Genomic DNA, 19,985 nt, shown 5'->3' on the forward strand with positions numbered 1-19,985 from the left:
CAAAATTTCAAAATTTTGAGGAAATAAGGAGTTAAAAATATCCCCTTAAAAAAATAGAATGCAGAATGAATGTTAAGGACCACAATAGAAGGATCTCTAGTACCATTAATAAGGAATATAATGGTATGATGACAAGAGGAGAACTAGGTATCTATTTCCAAAGGTTTAAACCCACTTTCCCAAATATATCATACCCGAACATAAGCCAAGATACAACTGAAAAAGCCCTCAAATATGTATGTTTTGATTTCTTTGACGAATTTTATTAGAACAGGATCAAACTTAGTATAAACGATTTTGCATGTTGATTAAGAGACTACCTTATCAATTAAGTGAGTCATGATGAGATGAGAGACAGGTTGAGTACTTGTCAAAAATTCAGGATGTTTTCTGAATTTGTTGTATTGAAGTTAGAAGCTAGAATGATGGTCAGGTAAAGAAATTTCATATGGTGATGTTCAATTGTTATTGTGCAACATGTTTTTCTGTTTGGAATTGGCAGTGCAAGTAAGTTACTTGAGGACAAGCAACAATTCAAGTTTGGGGTTTTGATGACACTCTGTCATTGTATGTTTTCAGTAGAAGAAACGAATCAAAACAGGTTAAAGAGGAGCAAAAATGAAGAATAAATGCCAAAGAAAGATGCAAAAATGACTAAGTATAATGAAATAAGAAATTAGTGAAAATCAGATGGAAAAAGGAGCAAAAACGTGCAGCTAATGGAATAATCACGCGCAGCATCGCGCGCATGATAGAAAAGCAAAGTTAGCACTGCGAGCGTGATGCAAACTATCACGCGTGCGATAGGTCCTTTTCTGGGCCTATTTTGAAGCATTCTTGATTGATTTGACTGATATAAAAAGATTTTTTTGGCATCTTTTCAAGGGTGTTGCATTTTGAGATTGAAAGTGATGGTAAAGAGCGCCAAAAGGGAAATTTTGAGAGCATTGGAAGCCATTGGAGGGCAGTTATTCAAGGATTTTCATATGCAATCTTCATCTAATAAATTTGTATTGTATTGTATCATTATGAGTAGCTAAACATCTCTAAGTTAGGTTTTGTTTGATGAACATATTTTGAACTTGTTGGGACATATGTTGAATTTGTCATTGCATGAGTAATTTGAGTTATATTTATATTCAATTACTTATTTTTCTTAATGCTTTTTATGTGAGATACCCTTTTAATCTGATCTTGGGCACATAGGTACTAATGACTATTAGTTTATGTGTTGGAACTAAGGCAATTGTTGTACTTACGCTGGTTGAATAGGGATAGGAGATCCCGAGTAGTGGCAGTTGAATTAACGTTTTGTGCATCGCCTAATTTCACTTACGCTAGTTGAATAGGGATAGGAGACCCCGAGTGGTAATTAGTAGCTATACACCAAGGGATTGAGTATAATGGTTGTGTTAATTCACCGTGGAAATATAATGACATTCTCATTCATGTAATGCATTAGACATTAATAGGGGAGAAATAATGGATTCTATACAAAACCTGACTACTTTCTTATTAATTTAGAATAACTTTTATTTTCTCGCATTCAAACTCAACCCCCTAATCGTTACCTTTTATAACTGTAAAACTATTATTTTGTTAAATAGCAGTCCCTGTGGAATCAATATCTTTTTATTATTACGACATTATCGATACACTTGCCGAAAAATCCTCAATGCTCAAAATCTCAACTCAATTCATGAAAATGATGGGTAACATGGATCCATCCAACCCGTTGTACCATCCCTAATGATACAAGGTTGAACTCATATCGAAGACATTACAATTATTTTACAACAAAATAATTTTGAACGTTCTTTCTTTTAATAATTTTTATATTTCAAGAAAAAAATTAAGAGAGATAACTATTAAAAATATTTACACTTTAATATGTAAAATATATTTATTTTAAAATAATATTTTTTAATTAAAATATACTAAATTTTAGGGTTATTGTTAGCACCTCAATTAATTTATTATTTTTATATTTGAGGTGTTAACTCAATGGTAAATGAATTGTGACCTCATTGAGTTGAAATCCCTTATGACACAATTATAAAATAATCATTAGTACCACTTAAAAAGATAAAATTACCCATTTCTCAATTTTGTTTTTGAAAACCAATATATCATTTTGAAGAAAAGAATAATTGTGTTTAGGGTTTGACGCGCCCCCAAAAGAACAACGTTGTTCCGCACTCTTATTTAAAACGAGATATTGGTTCTTTTGCTCAATTTTCACACTCTCACTATTCTATCAATTCTTCTCTTTTTTCGAAGTTATTTTGTGTATTCGCAGATTCTTCGATGGCCTCGATTGCCATCGACCGTGCCTTTGAATCTCAAGTTCGTTTCTCTTTTCACTCACATATTTTCTCTTGTTTTGCTCGATTTATTTATTTAAATTTTTTTTGAATGAGTGCACTTAACAATGATATTCTAGAATTTAATTCAGATGATTTTGCATTGTGATTTTGTTCCTAATAGGACAGAAAAAGCGACGCGACTAGTTTTTTTTATGTATCTTTGCTTTCAATCACTTTAATTTTTGATTTGTTCCTTACATAAAAGCGATGTGTGTGATTTGTTGTTTTTATTTTTTTGGTATCGTACTAATAATTTTTTATTGTGTGGATAGGAAAAACATGGAGGGGGAGAAACAAACACTCGTCAAACTTTGGAGAACAACATAGATCTGATAAAAACGCAAATCCAAAAAGATCGAGTCAAATCTATTCAAGTGAGTTTAATTTGATGGTGAATTATTTCAAACTGTATATATAGTTGTGTGTAGATTTAAATATGTATTTATTTATACATTATTGAGAAGATCTCAAGTTCCACATTAGTTAGAGATAGAAACTTGAAAGAATTTATATAGAACGACATCCTCGCCATTAGGGATGAAAATAGGCTAAGCCGGCTAACCGGGACCTATGGTCTAGTCTACATAGACTCAGGTCAGGTCAAAAAAAATTTTTAAATAGAAAAGGCCTAGGCTTTTTTATAAGCCTGTTTAGTTAGAGAGGTTAGGCCTCAAGCCATAAAAACAATTTTTTAAGCCTATCAAACCGGCATATTTAAATAAATATGTATACTTTTTTATTATCATTATGTTATTTTTTGTACTTTAAATTAAAATATATAAATAAAACTTGGTTATCTTGGAGAACTTATGAAAATAATATGAAAACACCTTATGAATAATGTCATAAGTTATTTTCAAAAGTTCTCTTAAACAAATAATCTCACAAAACTTATGTTAATAGGTAAGTTAAAATAAGTCAATGCAATCAAACTTATAGTCACATCGGTCTTCTAGTTTGTTAGTCTATTTAAACATTATTTGATTTGCTTATTTACATATGTCTAAAATAAATAGGCTTTTATGTAGGCTAACAGACTAATCAGACATTCGAAAAGACTAGACTCAGACTTAAAAATAAGCCTATGACAGACTACCTGCCAGACTTAGGCTTTAGTTTTTTTGCAAATCAGACTTAGGATTGGTAAAGTCTAGCTCGGCCCGCCTATTTCCATCCCTACTCACCATACAAGTCAATTTTAAAAGGATGAGTTAGGTCAATATCTAATATGTTATTCGAGCCTATCGATTAGACCACGGGTCGTCCACCGTATATCCATTCACCAAACTCAAAACGAGTGATGGACGTGAGAGGGTGTATTAGAAACATCTCAAGTCATATATTTGTTAAAGATAGAACTTTGAAATAATTTATATAGAATGACATCTCTCAACTTATAAATCGATTTTGTAAGAATGAGTTAGATCAATCTTTAGTATACATAAACATACCACATTTTGATTTTGGTCTATGCAATTTTATTATTGTTATTATTTTGATTTTTAAATATATATGTTATTTAGATGGATGTGATAACTTAATTAATAATTGTTAGTTGAACTAAATGAGTGAGAATTGTTGGTTTAAGGTTCAATATTTATCAATTTTACAATTCAAACAAAAGAGTTAAGACCAAAACAAAATTTTATATATTTGCAAATATCGAAATCAAACAAACCAAAAAATGATGTATTTGTGGTTAACCTTTAAATACTTAAATTTCATGTGTAATTATGTTTGTTAGACAATTATTTAATTTATTTTCCACTATAAATTAAGAGGATAAAAATATTGTTCTGCTAGTAACATTTTATACTCTACATTAATTGAGTTAATATCTCTTATTTTCTTTGAAATGCTTGTAATTAACCTTAATTATATTTCTTTAGGAAAAGATTGCTAGGAATGGGAAGTATATTCAATCCCAGGTTTCGAATGCCATGTTAAAAATATCAAGAAATAAATCATTGCAAACTGAACAAAATAATTTTCAAAAGCTTTCTTCAAAAATGGATCATCCTATGTGCAAGTTCAATGGCTCAGTCACTCAAGTTTTGGAAGAAGATGACAATATCTACACTCTAGATGCACCATCTGTGGAAAGTGTCAAGATCCCATACATCAATAGATTGCCAACAAATACAGTTTGGATCCCTTTATCCAGGTACACTTTACTTATAAGTTCCAAAGATTTTTCATGAATCCTCTTACATGAAAATTATATATGAAATTTGTGTCGTTTATTTGTCGAAGGATAATTCAGTATTTTAGTATTTCGTCTACGTAGTGAAATAGTAATTGAAGTTTGTTAGGGTTTGTTATTTTCTCTCTTATTTCTCTTTTTTCATTTTTATCTTCTTCATCTTATATACCAACAATTTACTATTTTTTTGAAAAAATTCATGCAAAGCAGAAATGAAAAAATGACGGAAGAAGACTCGAGTGCTAGAAGAAAAAATGTATTTTATGATCATCGTAAAGGTAAAACAATAGTATCCAGTGATAATGAAGAATTAGAAGAGGATGAGGAAGCTAAACACAACTTTTCAGAAGGTGAAGACAAATTTTTGAGGTAAAATTTAAATTCAATACAAACTTTAAATTTCTTGTGCATCATATTTTTCTACTTTATTAAAAAAAATTAAGTTGGTCATATCTAAACATCTCATCTTGATTATTTAATATATAGGATGGTATTTGAAGAATATGGTTTAGCTGATGAAGAGGTGTTGAGTATTGTTAGCGAAGTAATCGGGTGCCCGAGTTCTGAAATTCAGGTAATTCTAATACTTCTTGTTTGGAGATGTATGTTCAGTGTTAAGAGATTTATGTATAATGAGAAACTAATTATTTATCGTCTTAAAAAAATTGTGTCAATCAAAATATGCAGGAGAGGTATAAAGTTATCGAGGAAAGTGACCAAAATTCTAGGTATCATGGAGAAAGTGAATCTGACATTGAGACATTTTTGAACCAAAGTTTGAGTGAAACTTTAGAGGCTTTCGACCCTCTTTTTTGTCGTAAATGCATGGTAAATACTTTAAAACTATCATGTTTTTGTAATTTTTTATTATCGTAATGTTTTCTAACATGATTATGAATAACTCGTGTGTGTTTAATTTTACGATTTTGTTGTACTTTGTAGATTTTTAATTGTTCTTTGCACGGAAACTCTCAAAAGATAATATATCCTGTAAGTAAAAAAAAAGTTCTACATTCATTTCTTAACATGTGGTTTCATTAATTAATAAATTAGTTTTGATGATGGTTTACTTTTTAGAGGAAAAAACAACTCATTTGGTCAGAACCAGAGGATGGACAAAAACCATGTAGTGACCATTGTTACATGGCTAGTTCAATGGAAGGACAAGTTGAAGAAGACTTTAGTGTTTCAAATTGGAAACTTTTGGAGAAAGAATTATACTCAAAGGGAATAGAAATGTTTGGGAGAAATAGGTAAGAGTCTTTCTTGTTTTTGATATTACACTTAAAACACATACATATATTATATAGCATCTATGAAAAAAGACGTGTTTGTGTCCAGACGTGTTTGTGTCCATGTTAGTGTTGGAGACTAACACGACACTGACATTTATGTCTGATATTTGTATCAGCGCTCGTGCTTCATAGTATATAAGTGATTATATACTGACTAATTATACAATTGATGTTATGCAGTTGCCTTATATCTAAAAACTTATTTTTTGGATGCAAAACTTGCAAGGAAGTTGCTACGTACATGCATTATGAAATGTCAATTCTAGATGTATCTGAGGACCAAAAAGGAAAATTTAATGAAATTTCATCCAAGCCACGTAGGCATAAGAAAAAGCTCAAACATAAGAGGCTTAAAATTTCTTCAAAGTCAGCAGGAGTTTCATCTGTATGGAAACAAATGACTAATGGGAAAGAAAAGTATATTCCATATACACCTTGTGAATGTGAAGGTGTGTGTGGAAAGAAATGTTCTTGTGTTAATAATGGATTTTGTTGCGAAAAATATTGCGGGTATGTCAATTATCATTCAGTTATAGTCCTTTTCAATAAATATTATTATTGTGAAAATATTATTATTGTGAAAATTCTTTGGACAGAGTCATTAGTTGTTAATTAACAAATTATGTTTTAATGTGATCATTTTTTTTATCTTTAGGTGTTCTAAGCTATGTAATAAACGATTCGGAGGATGTCATTGTAATAAGGGTCAATGCAAAACTCGAAAATGTCCATGTTTTGCAGCAAGACGAGAATGTGACCCAGATGTATGTCGGAATTGTTGGGTTAGGTATGGTTATTATATTTTTTTTGTTATATTTTACATGGATTATTATGTAATATTATTTCAAATAAGGTGATTAAATTATCTGAATTATCGTGATTAATATAATGAATTTATTTATATTATTTTTTATATAGTTGTGGAGATAATTTATTAGGAGAGTCGTCTCATCGTGAAGAATATCAATGTGAAAATATGGTATTTCTTTTAAAGAAAAAACAGAAGGTAATATTTTTTTCCTGCTCTTATATGTGTTTAATTCATGAGTATATTTATATTTACATCATTTTTTAATTTTATTTGTTAGGTTCTTTTGGCAAGGTCTGATGTTGTTGGATGGGGAGTTTTCATAAAGGTTGAAAAGTTTGCACTTATTTGTATTATTTATTCTTTAAAATATGAAAGTATATATTCTTATTACTAATTATTAGTGTATTTCAGAATCCTGTAAACAAAGATGAGTTTATAGGAGAGTATACCGGTGAAATACTCACTCAGAAAGAAGGTGATAAACGTGGAAAAGTGTATGACAATGCAGACTTTTCTTTCCTTTTTAACTTGAATAATGAGGTAAGTGTTTCGTATCAACTATAACTTTAATTCACACTCCATTCGGTCGATATTTTGTTTGATCATAATTCAAAATATCAAATTTAACTTGTTTGATCAATGATGTTCTAATATTCTAACTGTGTGAATGCGGAGAATCTCCAGTATTGTCTTGACGCTTATCGTAAAGGAAACAAGTTAAAATTTGCAAACCACTCGAAAAATCCCAATTGCTACGCAAAGGTTAGTCTAAAAACTCTATTATATCAACTTATATTTTAATCTCATGACCGTGAATTCAATTGTGGACATTTTGTAATCACTTATACTTTTTTTTATAGCTTATGGTCGTTGCTGGAGATCATCGAATGGGAATATTTGCAAAGGAACGCATTGAAGCTGGTGAGGAGCTTTTCGTTGATTACAACTATGATAAAAATGTTCGAAGCCTACGATGGTATCGTAAACTTGTAGATGAAGATAATTCCGAGAAAAGTGATCCAACATTTTTTAATAAAAAAAGCTAAATTTTCTCATTGATGGGCTAAATGGAAAACTAATGTTCAATTTGTATTGTATTTTCTCTCCATGAACAATTTTGAATTGATCATGTAGAGTTTGAGTTTGTTGTTTCTAATACCTTTTAGGTTATTTTTGCTGAATTAATACTTTAAACAATGCAGTGTTTTGTATTGCTATATTTTTATTCTTTTATAATTAATGTTTTATTAGTGGAACAAAGTATGAGTTGCATAAGTATGACATATAAATTATTTAGATTAACTTATTTGAATTTATTTACTGACATAAATTTTGTGAAATGTGTAGGTGTAGGAGAATTTATAAAGATAACGTATGATATTTTTATAAGTTTTTTTAAATTTATTTTCATAAATTTTTTGAATATCTTATGATGTTTTATCAATTTCTATAGAAATAACTTATGTGAATTTATACATAAACATTTATATTAATAAACACTTGTGCTATAAGATATAAATAAATAAAAAATTTAACAGTAAAGAACAAGATGCATTAGATAAAATAAAGTACAAGTATGGTGAAACACAATGTGTCCGAGAATTTTAATCTACATTCTAAAAAAATACTAATAACTAAGTCAATTAAGATTTGGACATCAAAAGACTTTAGAAATCAATAGAATATTATCAATCCAATTCTTTAATCTAAGCAATCAAACAAATTTCTTCCATAAATGATAAGTGTGTTTAGGTATAAAAATCTTTAAATTTATTCGGTTACAAATCATTTCTTTAACTTTGGGACATACGGTTCGATTAAACTCACCATATATGAATGAATCATTTGTTGAGTAGAAAAGAGAGTCTGATTTGCAACAACCATTGTTAGGTTCTCACTCATAAACACATTTCCTTCATTCAAATATCTCTGGGTCATTCCGTAAAATATCATGAATACATATGTAAAATAGACTAAACATAAAAGTAACTCACACAATTTAGCCAGACAAAAAAACAAAATAACAATAACATACACAGATGTAATATCTGAGAAGTTTTGTACCTTCTGGTGGTGGAGGCTCTGATGGAGGTTTTCTTTCATGTCCGTACAACTTTGAGCCATTGGTTGGTGAAGATGGTTTTGGAGTTGGGAGCACATAAGCATACTTGATTCGAGCAATGAGAGCTTGGTGGTTGTTGACGGAAAAGAGAGAAACCATGATGAAGGTCGGTGGTAGAATAAGAAAAAGAACTAATAGAGAGTGTGGTTCAAAGGAATGAGAAAGAGAGAGAAAAATCAAATGGTAGAAACCTCAACTAGAGATGTGTGGTTTGAAGGAATGAGAAGGAAAGAAAAAAAATCCAAATGGTAGAAACCTCGACTGAGGAAAGGACATCCTCCAGGTTGGAGAAGAGAAACTTTGATAACGAAGGTGACACCTCTATAAGAGGAGAGGTGACGCTCAACTATATAGGGAAAAGAAGGAAAAACAAACTAATTTTAGAGAGAGAGAGGGGGGAGCTTCTCTCTATATATACTTTTGTTTTTGAAATCTATATATATATATATATATATATATATATATATATATATATATATATATATATATATATATATATATATATATATATATATATATATATATATATATATATATATATATATATATATATATATATATATATATATATATATATATATATATATATATATATATATATATATATATATATATATATATATATATATATATATATATATATATATATATACTTTTGTTTTTGAAAACAAATTTTACTACTGAAGGTGCAAAAGAGAATATTAGTATTGTAAAGACCCCTTATTAATAGTATATAAAACTCAATAGGTTGCATAAAAAGAGACTATTATAGATGCTCTAAGTTGGTTTATAGTTGATGGCAAATAAGTTATCAATCACAATCATTAAATCCTTAACATAGCTGATTTTTATCATAACTTACTTTAAAGTCATACTCGTGAATGATTGTGATTTGATGATAGTATAAAACTTTTTACATTGATTTTGAATCACAATTAAACTCTTAATAAAATTAGCAATTGAATTATCCCATGAATCCATATCAATTAGTAACTGTATAGACATATGATGATAGGAGCGAGTGTTTAATATATGTCTCACTTATTCATCTTTAAGTGATGAAATTTCGACCAATAGGTTAAGTTATACACTCCTTGAATTAATTTATCAAAAAAACTACAAACTAATAAAAATATAGTTTAATGGACATAATAAAAATGTTTTATATTGTTCCGTTAAGACAAAGCAAAACAGTTGTTAGCAATATTGGGACATCTGATTATATAAGCGCTGGTTCGAATCCGCAACATCACTTAATCATCTTTTAGGTTATGTTTGAATATTGTAAAAATGAAGGGAACATATCGAAATGGAATGGAGTGAGTGAGATGGAGTGGAACATAAATATATTATTTCATTGTTTGAATATTTTATGATGGAATAGAGCAAATTTGTCAATCCACTCAAATAAAAGAGTGTGGAAAATGAATAAAAGTGATAAAATTGGATGAAATATGTTTCATTGTGTTCGACTTCATTACATCCTTTTTAAATTAATCCAAACTATAATAACATAACTTATTTCATTCTATTTCATCTCACCACATCTCAATTCATATCGTTTCATCAATTTAAATATAACGAGAAGGAATTATAGTCATTAAGATATTCTATAAGAGAATTACTTTATCATCCAACACAAACACTTACTTGTTATGACATACCACTAATTTTAAAATATCTCACTTTATAGAAAAAAAAACTAAAATAACCATTTTTTAAAATAATCGAAAATAACAAATATTTTAAAAAAAATACCAAAATAACCACTTTTAGAAGAGGATGCGCCAGATAAGCTAGCAAAGGAGGTGCACAAGGCATTGGCACATGTATTGGGCTCCTCATGAGGAGGCGCCAATAGCATTGACTCTCATGAGGAGGCGCCAATGCCCCTGGCGCCTGAATGGTGCATGTGGTGTATGCGCCAATTCATCTGGCACATAAACCCTTGTATTATTTATTTTTTGTATTTTTTTTTAATTTTTAATTTTGTTTATTTATCAAATAAAAAAGAATAATGTAAAAAAAATATTCATGTGGTAATAATTGGTTACATTGGATTGACAAAAATTTGATGACCGCCCCGATCGAAACGTCCCCCTGTTCCACATCCAGGTGCGTTAGTTTGTCTTAGAGGTCTCCCATGATTTTCTTGAGGTGTTTGAGGTCCTTGTGTGATGACCTGATCGAACGATGGCTGGTGGGAAGGTCTGGTTTGGTTTGCAGAAAACCAGGTGAAGTTTTATCAGAAGAAGATTCGAGATGATGACGATGTTCAGCATATGTTTGTTAGTCACGAACAATCTGGTTACAACGATATAGAGTTGTATATATTATCACATCAACAACAAGTGTCTCAGTTTATTGATCAACCATAACTGTTTTGTGAAACTGATGACAAACAAGCTGAGGTGAATGTTTCAAATGACGAAGAAGAAGAAGCTGAGATCATGGTTGATTCAATGGTGAACGCTGATGAGGAAGAGGAGTTAATACCAGCTAGTCATGTATATTGTCCACCCCAACACATGACAAGGTTGAATTTTGGTTCCGATGAACCTTCATCAGATATATGGTACAATCCTTATGTGAAAATGCAATGATCTTTGAAATAAGAAGACACGTTTTGCACAAAAGAGGAATGTGTAAAAGCCATTAAGAAATTACACATGCAACTATCAGCTGATTTCAGATTTGACAGAACTAACGCATTGAGGTATAAAATTTATTGTTTGAATGAGCACTGCCTTTTTAGGTTGTCAGCTTCGTACCGGAAGAGGAGCGAGTCTTGGGAGATTGGATCAATGGGTTCAGATCACACATGCATGCTGACAAACCCAATGCAGGATCATCGGAAATAAGCACTCATCTAATATGCGATGAAATATTGTATGTCATTGGCGACAATCCGTCGTTAAAGGTGAGTACAATAATCTCGCATATTAGGGCAGAGTACGAGTACACTTCATCATATATGAAGGCATGGATAGCTAGGACAAAGGTTGTTGAAAAAATGTTTGGCAATTGGGAGGAGTCTTACAAACAACTTCCAAAATACATGTTGGCTCTAAAATAATATGCTCCCGGGACTATTGTCAAGTTGGAAACATTGTCCGCGTATACACCAGACGGGACATGTGCTGTTGGAAATGGAATATTTCATCGTCTCTTCTGGGCATATCAACCATGCATCATAGGTTTTTCTTTTTGTAAACCAATTATATAAATTGATGGTACATGGTTGTACGGGAAATACAAAGGAACGCTACTGATGGTAGTGGCACAAGATGGCAACAACAACATTTTTCCAATCGCCTTTGCCCTAGTTAAAGGGGAGACTGCTGAGGGATGGAGTTTTTTCCTAAGAAATCTCTGCTTACACGTTGCACCTCAGCCTAACTTATGTTTGATCTTCGGAAGACACCCTTCAATCATCGGCGCATATAATAACATTGATAATGGCTAGCAAAATCCTCCTTCGACGCATGTGTTTTGTATTAGACATATTGCTCAGAATTTCATGCGGGACATCAAAGATAAGATGTTGCAGAAGAAGGTTGTCAATGCAGATTACGCATTATCAGAACCTTCTTTCAAACACTACCGCGAAGAAATAAGATTGTCAAACGAAGATGCAGTACAGTGGATCGATAGTATTCCATTGGAGAAGTAGACTAGGGCATACGATAACGGTCAACGTTGGAGCCACATGACAACAAATCTTGTGGAATCAATGAACTCTGTCTTCAAAGGCATTTGTAACCTACCTATAACCGCTTTGGTGCAAGTAACATATTTCAGGCTAGGGGCGTTATTTGAGAGTTGACGTTCCAAATGGAGTTCAGCGTTGCAATCTGGGTAGTTGTTCAGTGATGCTTCAATGAAATTCATTAGACATGAAGCTGCAAAAGCAAACACACGTGTAGTCACGGTGTTTGACCGCACTAAAGGTTGGTATAGTGTTATCGAGTCCATGGATCACAATGAGGGTAGGCCGATGAGCCAGTACAAAGTCGAACTAGATAGAGGTTGGTGCGGCTGCGGAAAGTTCCAAGCCTTCCTTACGCCCTGCTCCCATATCATTACAGCATGCTCAAAGGTTCGAAGGGATCCATCATACTTGCTATCCGAAGTTTACAAAGTCAGTAGCCTATCAAATGTTTATAAAATTAGTTTTTCCGTAGTGGCAAAAGAGGATTATTGGCCAGAATATTAAGGAGACATCGTCTGACACAACGAAGTTATGCGAAGGAAGAAAAAGGGTCGCCCAAACAGTACCCGGATTCGAACCGAAATGGATACGGCGAACAAAATGGTTAGATTATGTATTTCATACCGTCAGTGAGGTCACAATCGTAATAATTGTCCTAGTGTTGGAACGAGCACAACCAGATAAATTCACATGTACCTCTATTGCAATATATGAAAAACTAAATTTATTTCATATTAGACGTCTGTGACGAAAGTACCATTACATAAACAATAACACAAACAATTAAAACAACTAGAATACAAGAACTATGTGATTACAACCATCAAAAAAAATTTGAACATGTAATGCATCATCCTACGAGCATCTTGGTCGGTCTTAATATCCACTCATTCACGCACTTCTCCATTTTGGTTGAACGTGGACACAAGTCATTGTATTCTTCTAATCCTTTCACCCTCTCCAATTTCTCCCTCTAACCAACTGTACAACGTCCGATTAAGACGTTCAAATGTATCTGTGTTCCAGAGCCGAATCTGTACCGGAGTCGCAACGGCGGAAAATATTACATCGACATTTCGCTTTTGAATGTATGCAGACATGGTTAAAACACAGAAACTTAAAGGTGATTGGGGTTGAATTTGAGAAAATATGGTAGTAGGGGATGATTTTGTGTGAAAAATATTGCCTCCAAGGCGTGCTATTTATACAGAGTGGACATAAAATGCATGCGTCAAGAGGGCTGACGCCCAACATGACACAACATGCAGGCGCCAGAGGCGCATTGGCGTCTCCACTTAAGGCACCATGGACATTGACGCCTCCTCATGAGGGTCAATGCATGCGTCAACGCTATCTGGTGCATTCTCTTTTAAAAGTGATTATTTTGGTTTTTTTTGAAATATTTGTTATTTTCGAAGAAAAAAAATTAAAAAAATAATTATTTTAAAAAGAAATCCACTTTATATCATTCCATCAATCTAAATATTTCATTCGTCCTACAATGGATGATCCAATTGATCATTTTACATAAATTTAAAAAAAAAATGAAAAAAAAGATAACGATATTTTTACTAAATTACATTTATTATATATTGAAAATGATAAAAATAATATTAATTAAAGAATAAAAATGAAAAAAATATATTAAAAATTAAAATTGATAATTTATTTGAGAACATTTATTTATTTCAAATAGATCATTTATCAATACAAAACATTGACTTGTCATGTCATACCACTTTATCTTTACATCACTAACCTTTCACCACTTTTTTTAACACCCAAAATTTTGAGTTACTTTTCATTATGTTACTCTTACATCACTTGCATTTCCCCACGGGTACTGCGGGCCGGACGGACACGGACGGTTTTCTATTAACGTCTCCACCCCTGATTTCACCACATTCTATAGTACTCAAAATTTTAACTTACTTTTCATTAGTGTCGGCCGAAGAACCAAGCGACCAAATCTAGAGCTTTAAACCTCAAAATTTTGGAAGAAAAACATTTTTAAAAAAACAAATTTAATTATAAATATACAAAATGACACATTATTATCAAATAATTGTCCAACTTATTTTATTAAGTCTTAAATTATTCTGTTAAGATCTCGGAGTAAAACATATTTTAGGCCTCTAAACATATCGGGTCTGGTCTTCTTTCACTCTAAGAGTATTTACAATGCAGTTGCATTATACTAAAAAAAAACAAATGCATAAAATCATTCATCTTCATGAACTCGTGGAAACTTTCACAAACTACATATACACAGTTGCAGAAAAAATGATGATACAAGTTTGAAACAGTTCACTCTAATCTACTTTGTAAATGAAAAAATAACATCTCATTCCATGTATCTGGAACCCCTGGGAGACACCAATGACTACAATCTTGAATTCTTGATGATTGAGTTTTTCTCCCATAAATGGATGGATGACCATCTATCCTAAATTCTGACAAACTAGTTATATTCAACAATGTCACCGGAGTTTTCATTCGCTTTATGATTTCTTCTACGATTATATTCTTCTCCGGATAAGTTGTGTTTAAGGTTTCATTAAGAGGATGAGTTGCCTCTGTACAATGTCCTCCTGAATTCCAATTACCTCCCCTGTTGAACAATGTATCAAAGTCAGTAACTGATCAACCAGTGATGTCTGTAAAGTTTTCGCATGGCCGAATTTGAACAAATCGGCATTGTTCTGCAATGCGCGATTTACTATAAAGTGTTGTCTAATAGCAGCACTAGCTAAAGCACTATAGCGTAGCAGAATTTGAACAAACCACTATTTTCTATGATTCGCGATCCGCGATGACAACAATGTAATCAACGAAAAACTATTGCAGAGTGAATATCCGAACCGAACCTGAAATGAGACGGCGCTGAAGTTCGAAAGAAAACTTGTGTTTTCTTAGAATTTATGTGTTTGTCCACCCATGAGGACCAAGTGGTTAAAGCTTTACCAAAAGCGGTAGAAACATTTAGCCGGGGATGAACCATAGTTCCTTCTTGATAGTAATATATCCTGTTGTACAACAACGTGTTAGTTGAAAAGGGAACCAGAAAAGTTAGGACTGTAGCACCGACACCTCTGGAAAAAAGTGTGTCTGTGTTAGTGTTTGTGTCCGAAACCGACGCTGACCCTTGTGATTACGTTTAATTTATTCATCTTTTTAAATTATTACTAGTGTCGACATGTTGGTGTCAGTATCGTGTTTTCAGTGTCTCTGACCTCTGATGTGATAAAAGAAACTTGTAATCGGGCCTATGACAGCACATTTTTCAATATATGCATGTGCAGCACATGCCAACTTTCTGTGCTTGTGATGACTCCAAAGACACCAATTTTTTTTAGTACAAAACATTTAAGAGAAGCACTAACCCAGCTTTGGTTTTGTAATGCGACCACCAATGAGCTGTGTTGAAAACCAAAACATCAGCTCCTCTCCATCTCGACGAACCGTGATCAATGGCATCAATCCGCAACGTTGGTCTTCGCTTCTGCCCTACTCTTGCCTTGGTTTCATGAACTAAGAAATGACTTACATAGTATTCAACAGTACATTGGTAATCCTACAATATTGGAAAAAAAAAGTAACAATCTAATACTTCAGAACTAATCATACACAGTTATACATTACGAAAACATTAAGGTTCTGCAGAATTACCAGAAACCGGAAACTATAGTTCCCCTTCTCTTTGGTAATTTTCCTCCCGCGTGCCTCAAACACCCTCTTTGGATCCTTAACAGCACTCAATAACATGCACAGCATTGATTCCCACTGGTTCCTATTAATGGAATCACCCACAAAAACTAGCCTTTTCCCTCTTATCAACTCCAACATTTTTGTTGCATTGAACCTATAACAGAAAAAACAGTACTCAGAATAAAATTAACTTCACATAGATTACTACTTATGATAAAAAGTCTCTCTTAAGACCGACTACGGGCCCCAATTGAAGTTAGAGTTTTAGCCTGTATGGACCGACTCAACTCAGGAATTGAATTGATAGCCCATAACGGAATTCAAACCTAAGACCCTGAGAGAAACACACTCTCAGATCCAAGCCTTCACCAACCGGTCAACCTGGTAATTCCGTTTGATTCATGAACTATTTCGATACCTCTTACACATTTTAAGGACTAAAGTAACTGTTAATCAAACTCATAAGCATAACTAAACTTGCAAGATGAAACAAAAAAATAATAATAATAATAAAATAAGTGTTCCAAAAAATTGAATTAGGCAGTACCTTGGAAGGTCACAATCTTGAGGTTGCCATCTCCACTTAGTAAAATTTCTATCCAATCTTCCATTCCCTTCACAATCAAAACCTTCATCAACAAAAGGACAAGAATCTCTCCCATAAAGAGGATACCTTTCATCAAAAACCCAATACCCTTTACTCAAATCACACCCTTTCACCACCTTCTTCTTCACTTCAACTGTCTCAAAAATCGAAACTTTACTCTTCCCCACTAAACCAACCACCTCAACCATCGTTCCATTATCACGCATTTCACCAAACTCAACACTCGAAGCAACAGAACGGTCTCTCACAGCTTCAGATTTGGATCTGTTGACGCTTCTAGAAAGACGGTTATCGATTAAAGTTGAGATATTAGCACGAGTGAAGTTGTTTTGAGTGAAAGAGTGGAGAGTTCCAGGTTGAAGAATGGGAACAAGAGTGATTGGTGAAGGTGCTGTGGTGGTGGATTTGGTGAGGGAGATAGTGAAAAATGAAAGGAAGAAAATGGAAGAAAAGAGAGTGAATGTGAAGAGTAAGAGTCTAGTGGGTTTGAAAGAGAAACTTCGCTGTCTCTCCATGGATGATGAAAAGTGGAAGTAGTTGAAGTCAATGGTGGTAGCAGTTTTTGGTAGCTATTATTATTATGGTCCATTCAACATGCACGATTTTGATAATGGATTAAGAAGTTGCACATGAATTATTAATTCATACTACTTTATTTAATAAATAGTAGTACTAATATAGTGTGTAATTAATGGGATTAGAAGGGAAAATCTAAATTTTGATATGATAAGAACGGTGGAAGCGGAAAATTATTTTCATATTTTCTTCTGCCCACATGAGTATATACACATGACTCATGAGTATCTATGTATCTGTGCTATGTATAGAAAGTATAAAAATATTTTATGTGAGTGCATAATAATTAATCTTTTTTTTATTATTTGATTTTGAATAAAAAAAATTAATTTTTTAAATTTAATATAATATATTTATATATTTTAGTTTTTTTGTTATTGTATAATAATATTATTTATAATTTTTTAAAATTTTTTATATGAACCTATCAATTTAATTATCTATTCATACATTTTATAAAGGAACTCTTATTTTTTTTATAAAAATACTGATATTTTGATTTATTTTTTTCAAATGTCGCATCATGCATTAATATCAGTACTCGTACTGAACATCATATTCATACTTATGTATCAGAGGTTTATAGCGGGAAGTTGGTTGTGAAATATATATATATATATATATATATATATATATATATATATATATATATATATATATATAGTTTTTAAATAATTCCTTTTTAATAATCATAGGAGATGTCGCCCACCATATGAAAACATTCAAGGATTGGTTAAGATTGGCAAGAGTATAACACATTGATTCTCTTTTCTAAAAATGTGTGTGATCAAGAAATGCATTGTGTTGAAATAGTTAAACAGTTACTCCATCTGTTGTATAACCGTTATGGGACAATTTGAGGATTCTTGAAAGTCAAGAAGGCCACTATGGAGTCAATTTCGATCCAAAGGAGACTCTAGTTTGTGTTAGCAACGTGTTCAATGGCAGGGATTATACTCATTAGCTCTGCATATAAGGAGTTGTGAGCACCTAGGTTTGTGGAAAAACAACCAAGGCAATCACTAACAACAAACCTGGAAAGACCACCATGAGATGAGGGGGCAAGGTCATCAAGAGAATAACCATTTGTATTGCATTTTATCCAAGGAGGATTATGAGGACACCATATTACTTCCTTGACTTCAAAATCTTTTTTGGATAATGAGTTTACACTTTGAAAGCCTTTAGGACAGAGAAATCTAGCATGGATGGACCAATTGCTAATTTGGTTGAATCACATGTTAATGAGACTAATGCAATAATGCTTGTGATTGCATAATTTATAAAGGTTGAATTGTTCTTGAATCTTGAACCATTTATGCATTGTGATATGACTTTGAGGGTGGAAATGATGGCAACACAAATCATAATGGAGCATTTAGGGCTCCAACCTTTCTTGTAAACATTGAGGATGGAAGTAAAGGAGAAAAAGTCATTGGAATCATTGATGGTTGTCTGTAACCAGTTCCACAACTTGAGAGAAAAGGGATAGTCAAAGAATAAATATGCACCAGTCTCTACTAACTATCTACAAAGACTACATATTGAGGGAATATTACATTCTCTAATGGCTAAGTTGTCATCAATTGCCATTTTATGATGAATGGTTCTCCAAATGAGGGTGGAGTTTGAGGGTGGGATTACAGGGTTCCAAATAAGTGTGGCTCATTCTTTGTTTTGGGAAGTGATGGACATGTAAGAATATGCATCTTTGAGGAAAAGCCAACATGAGGTGGAGTGTATCTAAATTAACATGCCATCTTTTTGCTACAAATGCGTTATGGTGTTAACAATGTTGGAATATATGGTTGGGAATAAGTGGTGCAAATCATTAGGGATAAACCAGTTAGAGTTAAAAATAAAGTCCTTCACATTTGATTTGAGTTTTTGAGAGATGTGGTCAGAAAGATTTAATCATTTACTAAGAATACCGACTTCAGACCAATTATTTGTCCAAAAGTTTATTTTACTGCCATTTTCAATTAGCCATTTAGAGTTTGTCATAAAAGTGTTGAATTGAGGCTTAATACAACTCCAAAATGACGAGAATATGTGATATCAAATGCAAGTGTTTTCCCTGATCACTCTACTTCTGAGGAAGGTGGCCCATTGATCATTAGAGTTTAGTAAGTCCCAAAATAACTTGAGGTTGGTTGCATCATTAAGTTATGTTAGGAATCTCAAGCTTAGACCACCGGTGGAAATAGGAAAACAAATAGTTTTCCATGACACAAATACCAATTTCTTATTGTGCAAGTCACCACTCCAAGCTTAGTTTTTGAAAATCCTTTAAAAAAATTTAACAAAGATTTGGGTCATGTGTAGATGGTGATGGAGTAGATTAAAATGCTTTGGATGACACTTCTATTGAATTGAATTCCACCAGCAAAAGATAGCATAAAAGCTTTCCAACTAGTCAGCTTGATTTTAATCTTGTCAATGATTGGTTGAAAATGAATCCTTCTAAGCTTTCCTTTAAAGATAAGAACTCCTAAATAGAGAAAAGGCATGGTACTTATGTTGAAACTAACTGATGATGTAATGTATGTCAACCTGCGTTAGGTATAGATCCTCTATAGATGATG

At 32.4% G+C, this 19,985-nt stretch overlaps 2 protein-coding genes across 2 annotated transcripts; one reads left to right on the forward strand and one right to left on the reverse strand.

Annotated features, from left to right (window-relative positions):
* Nucleotides 1-2,126: 2,126 nt before the first annotated feature.
* LOC127128926 (histone-lysine N-methyltransferase EZA1) lies at nucleotides 2,127-7,935 on the forward strand. Its single transcript, XM_051058277.1, has 15 exons — nucleotides 2,127-2,346; nucleotides 2,639-2,740; nucleotides 4,256-4,530; nucleotides 4,780-4,938; nucleotides 5,056-5,143; nucleotides 5,257-5,397; nucleotides 5,512-5,559; nucleotides 5,647-5,822; nucleotides 6,045-6,374; nucleotides 6,520-6,651; nucleotides 6,783-6,870; nucleotides 6,953-7,000; nucleotides 7,087-7,215; nucleotides 7,360-7,437; nucleotides 7,536-7,935. Exons 1-15 carry the CDS (start codon nucleotides 2,308-2,310, stop codon nucleotides 7,719-7,721), a joined length of 2,019 nt encoding a protein of 672 aa, XP_050914234.1. The 5' UTR covers nucleotides 2,127-2,307; the 3' UTR covers nucleotides 7,722-7,935.
* A 6,786-nt stretch (nucleotides 7,936-14,721) lies between these two features.
* On the reverse strand, nucleotides 14,722-17,454 carry LOC127132610 (protein trichome birefringence-like 6). The gene is made up of 5 exons (XM_051061570.1): nucleotides 16,765-17,454; nucleotides 16,179-16,371; nucleotides 15,893-16,083; nucleotides 15,377-15,535; nucleotides 14,722-15,120 (listed from the first exon to the last, which is right to left on the reverse strand). The coding sequence occupies exons 1-5, from the start codon at nucleotides 17,337-17,339 to the stop codon at nucleotides 14,817-14,819; spliced, it is 1,422 nt and encodes a 473-aa protein (XP_050917527.1). The 5' UTR covers nucleotides 17,340-17,454; the 3' UTR covers nucleotides 14,722-14,816.
* Nucleotides 17,455-19,985: the final 2,531 nt, after the last annotated feature.

Source organism: Lathyrus oleraceus, chromosome 3, assembly GCF_024323335.1.
Source record: "Lathyrus oleraceus cultivar Zhongwan6 chromosome 3, CAAS_Psat_ZW6_1.0, whole genome shotgun sequence".
Lineage (NCBI taxonomy): Eukaryota > Viridiplantae > Streptophyta > Magnoliopsida > Fabales > Fabaceae > Lathyrus > Lathyrus oleraceus.

Bases quoted from the DNA above. Each gene is read 5' to 3' on its own strand.
- LOC127128926 (XM_051058277.1), top strand. From the start codon at position 2,308: ATGGCCTCGATTGCCATCGACCGTGCCTTTGAATCTCAA. The intron at 2,347-2,638 runs GTTCGTTTCTCT...TTGTGTGGATAG, and splicing joins ACCGTGCCTTTGAATCTCAA to GAAAAACATGGAGGGGGAGA. The intron at 2,741-4,255 runs GTGAGTTTAATT...ATATTTCTTTAG, and splicing joins ATCGAGTCAAATCTATTCAA to GAAAAGATTGCTAGGAATGG.
- LOC127132610 (XM_051061570.1), bottom strand. From the start codon at position 17,339: ATGGAGAGACAGCGAAGTTTCTCTTTCAAACCCACTAGACTCTTACTC. The intron at 16,372-16,764 runs GTACTGCCTAAT...TTTCTGTTATAG, and splicing joins CAAGATTGTGACCTTCCAAG to GTTCAATGCAACAAAAATGT. The intron at 15,121-15,376 runs GTTCGGTTCGGA...ATTGTTCAACAG, and splicing joins TCAGCGCCGTCTCATTTCAG to GGGAGGTAATTGGAATTCAG.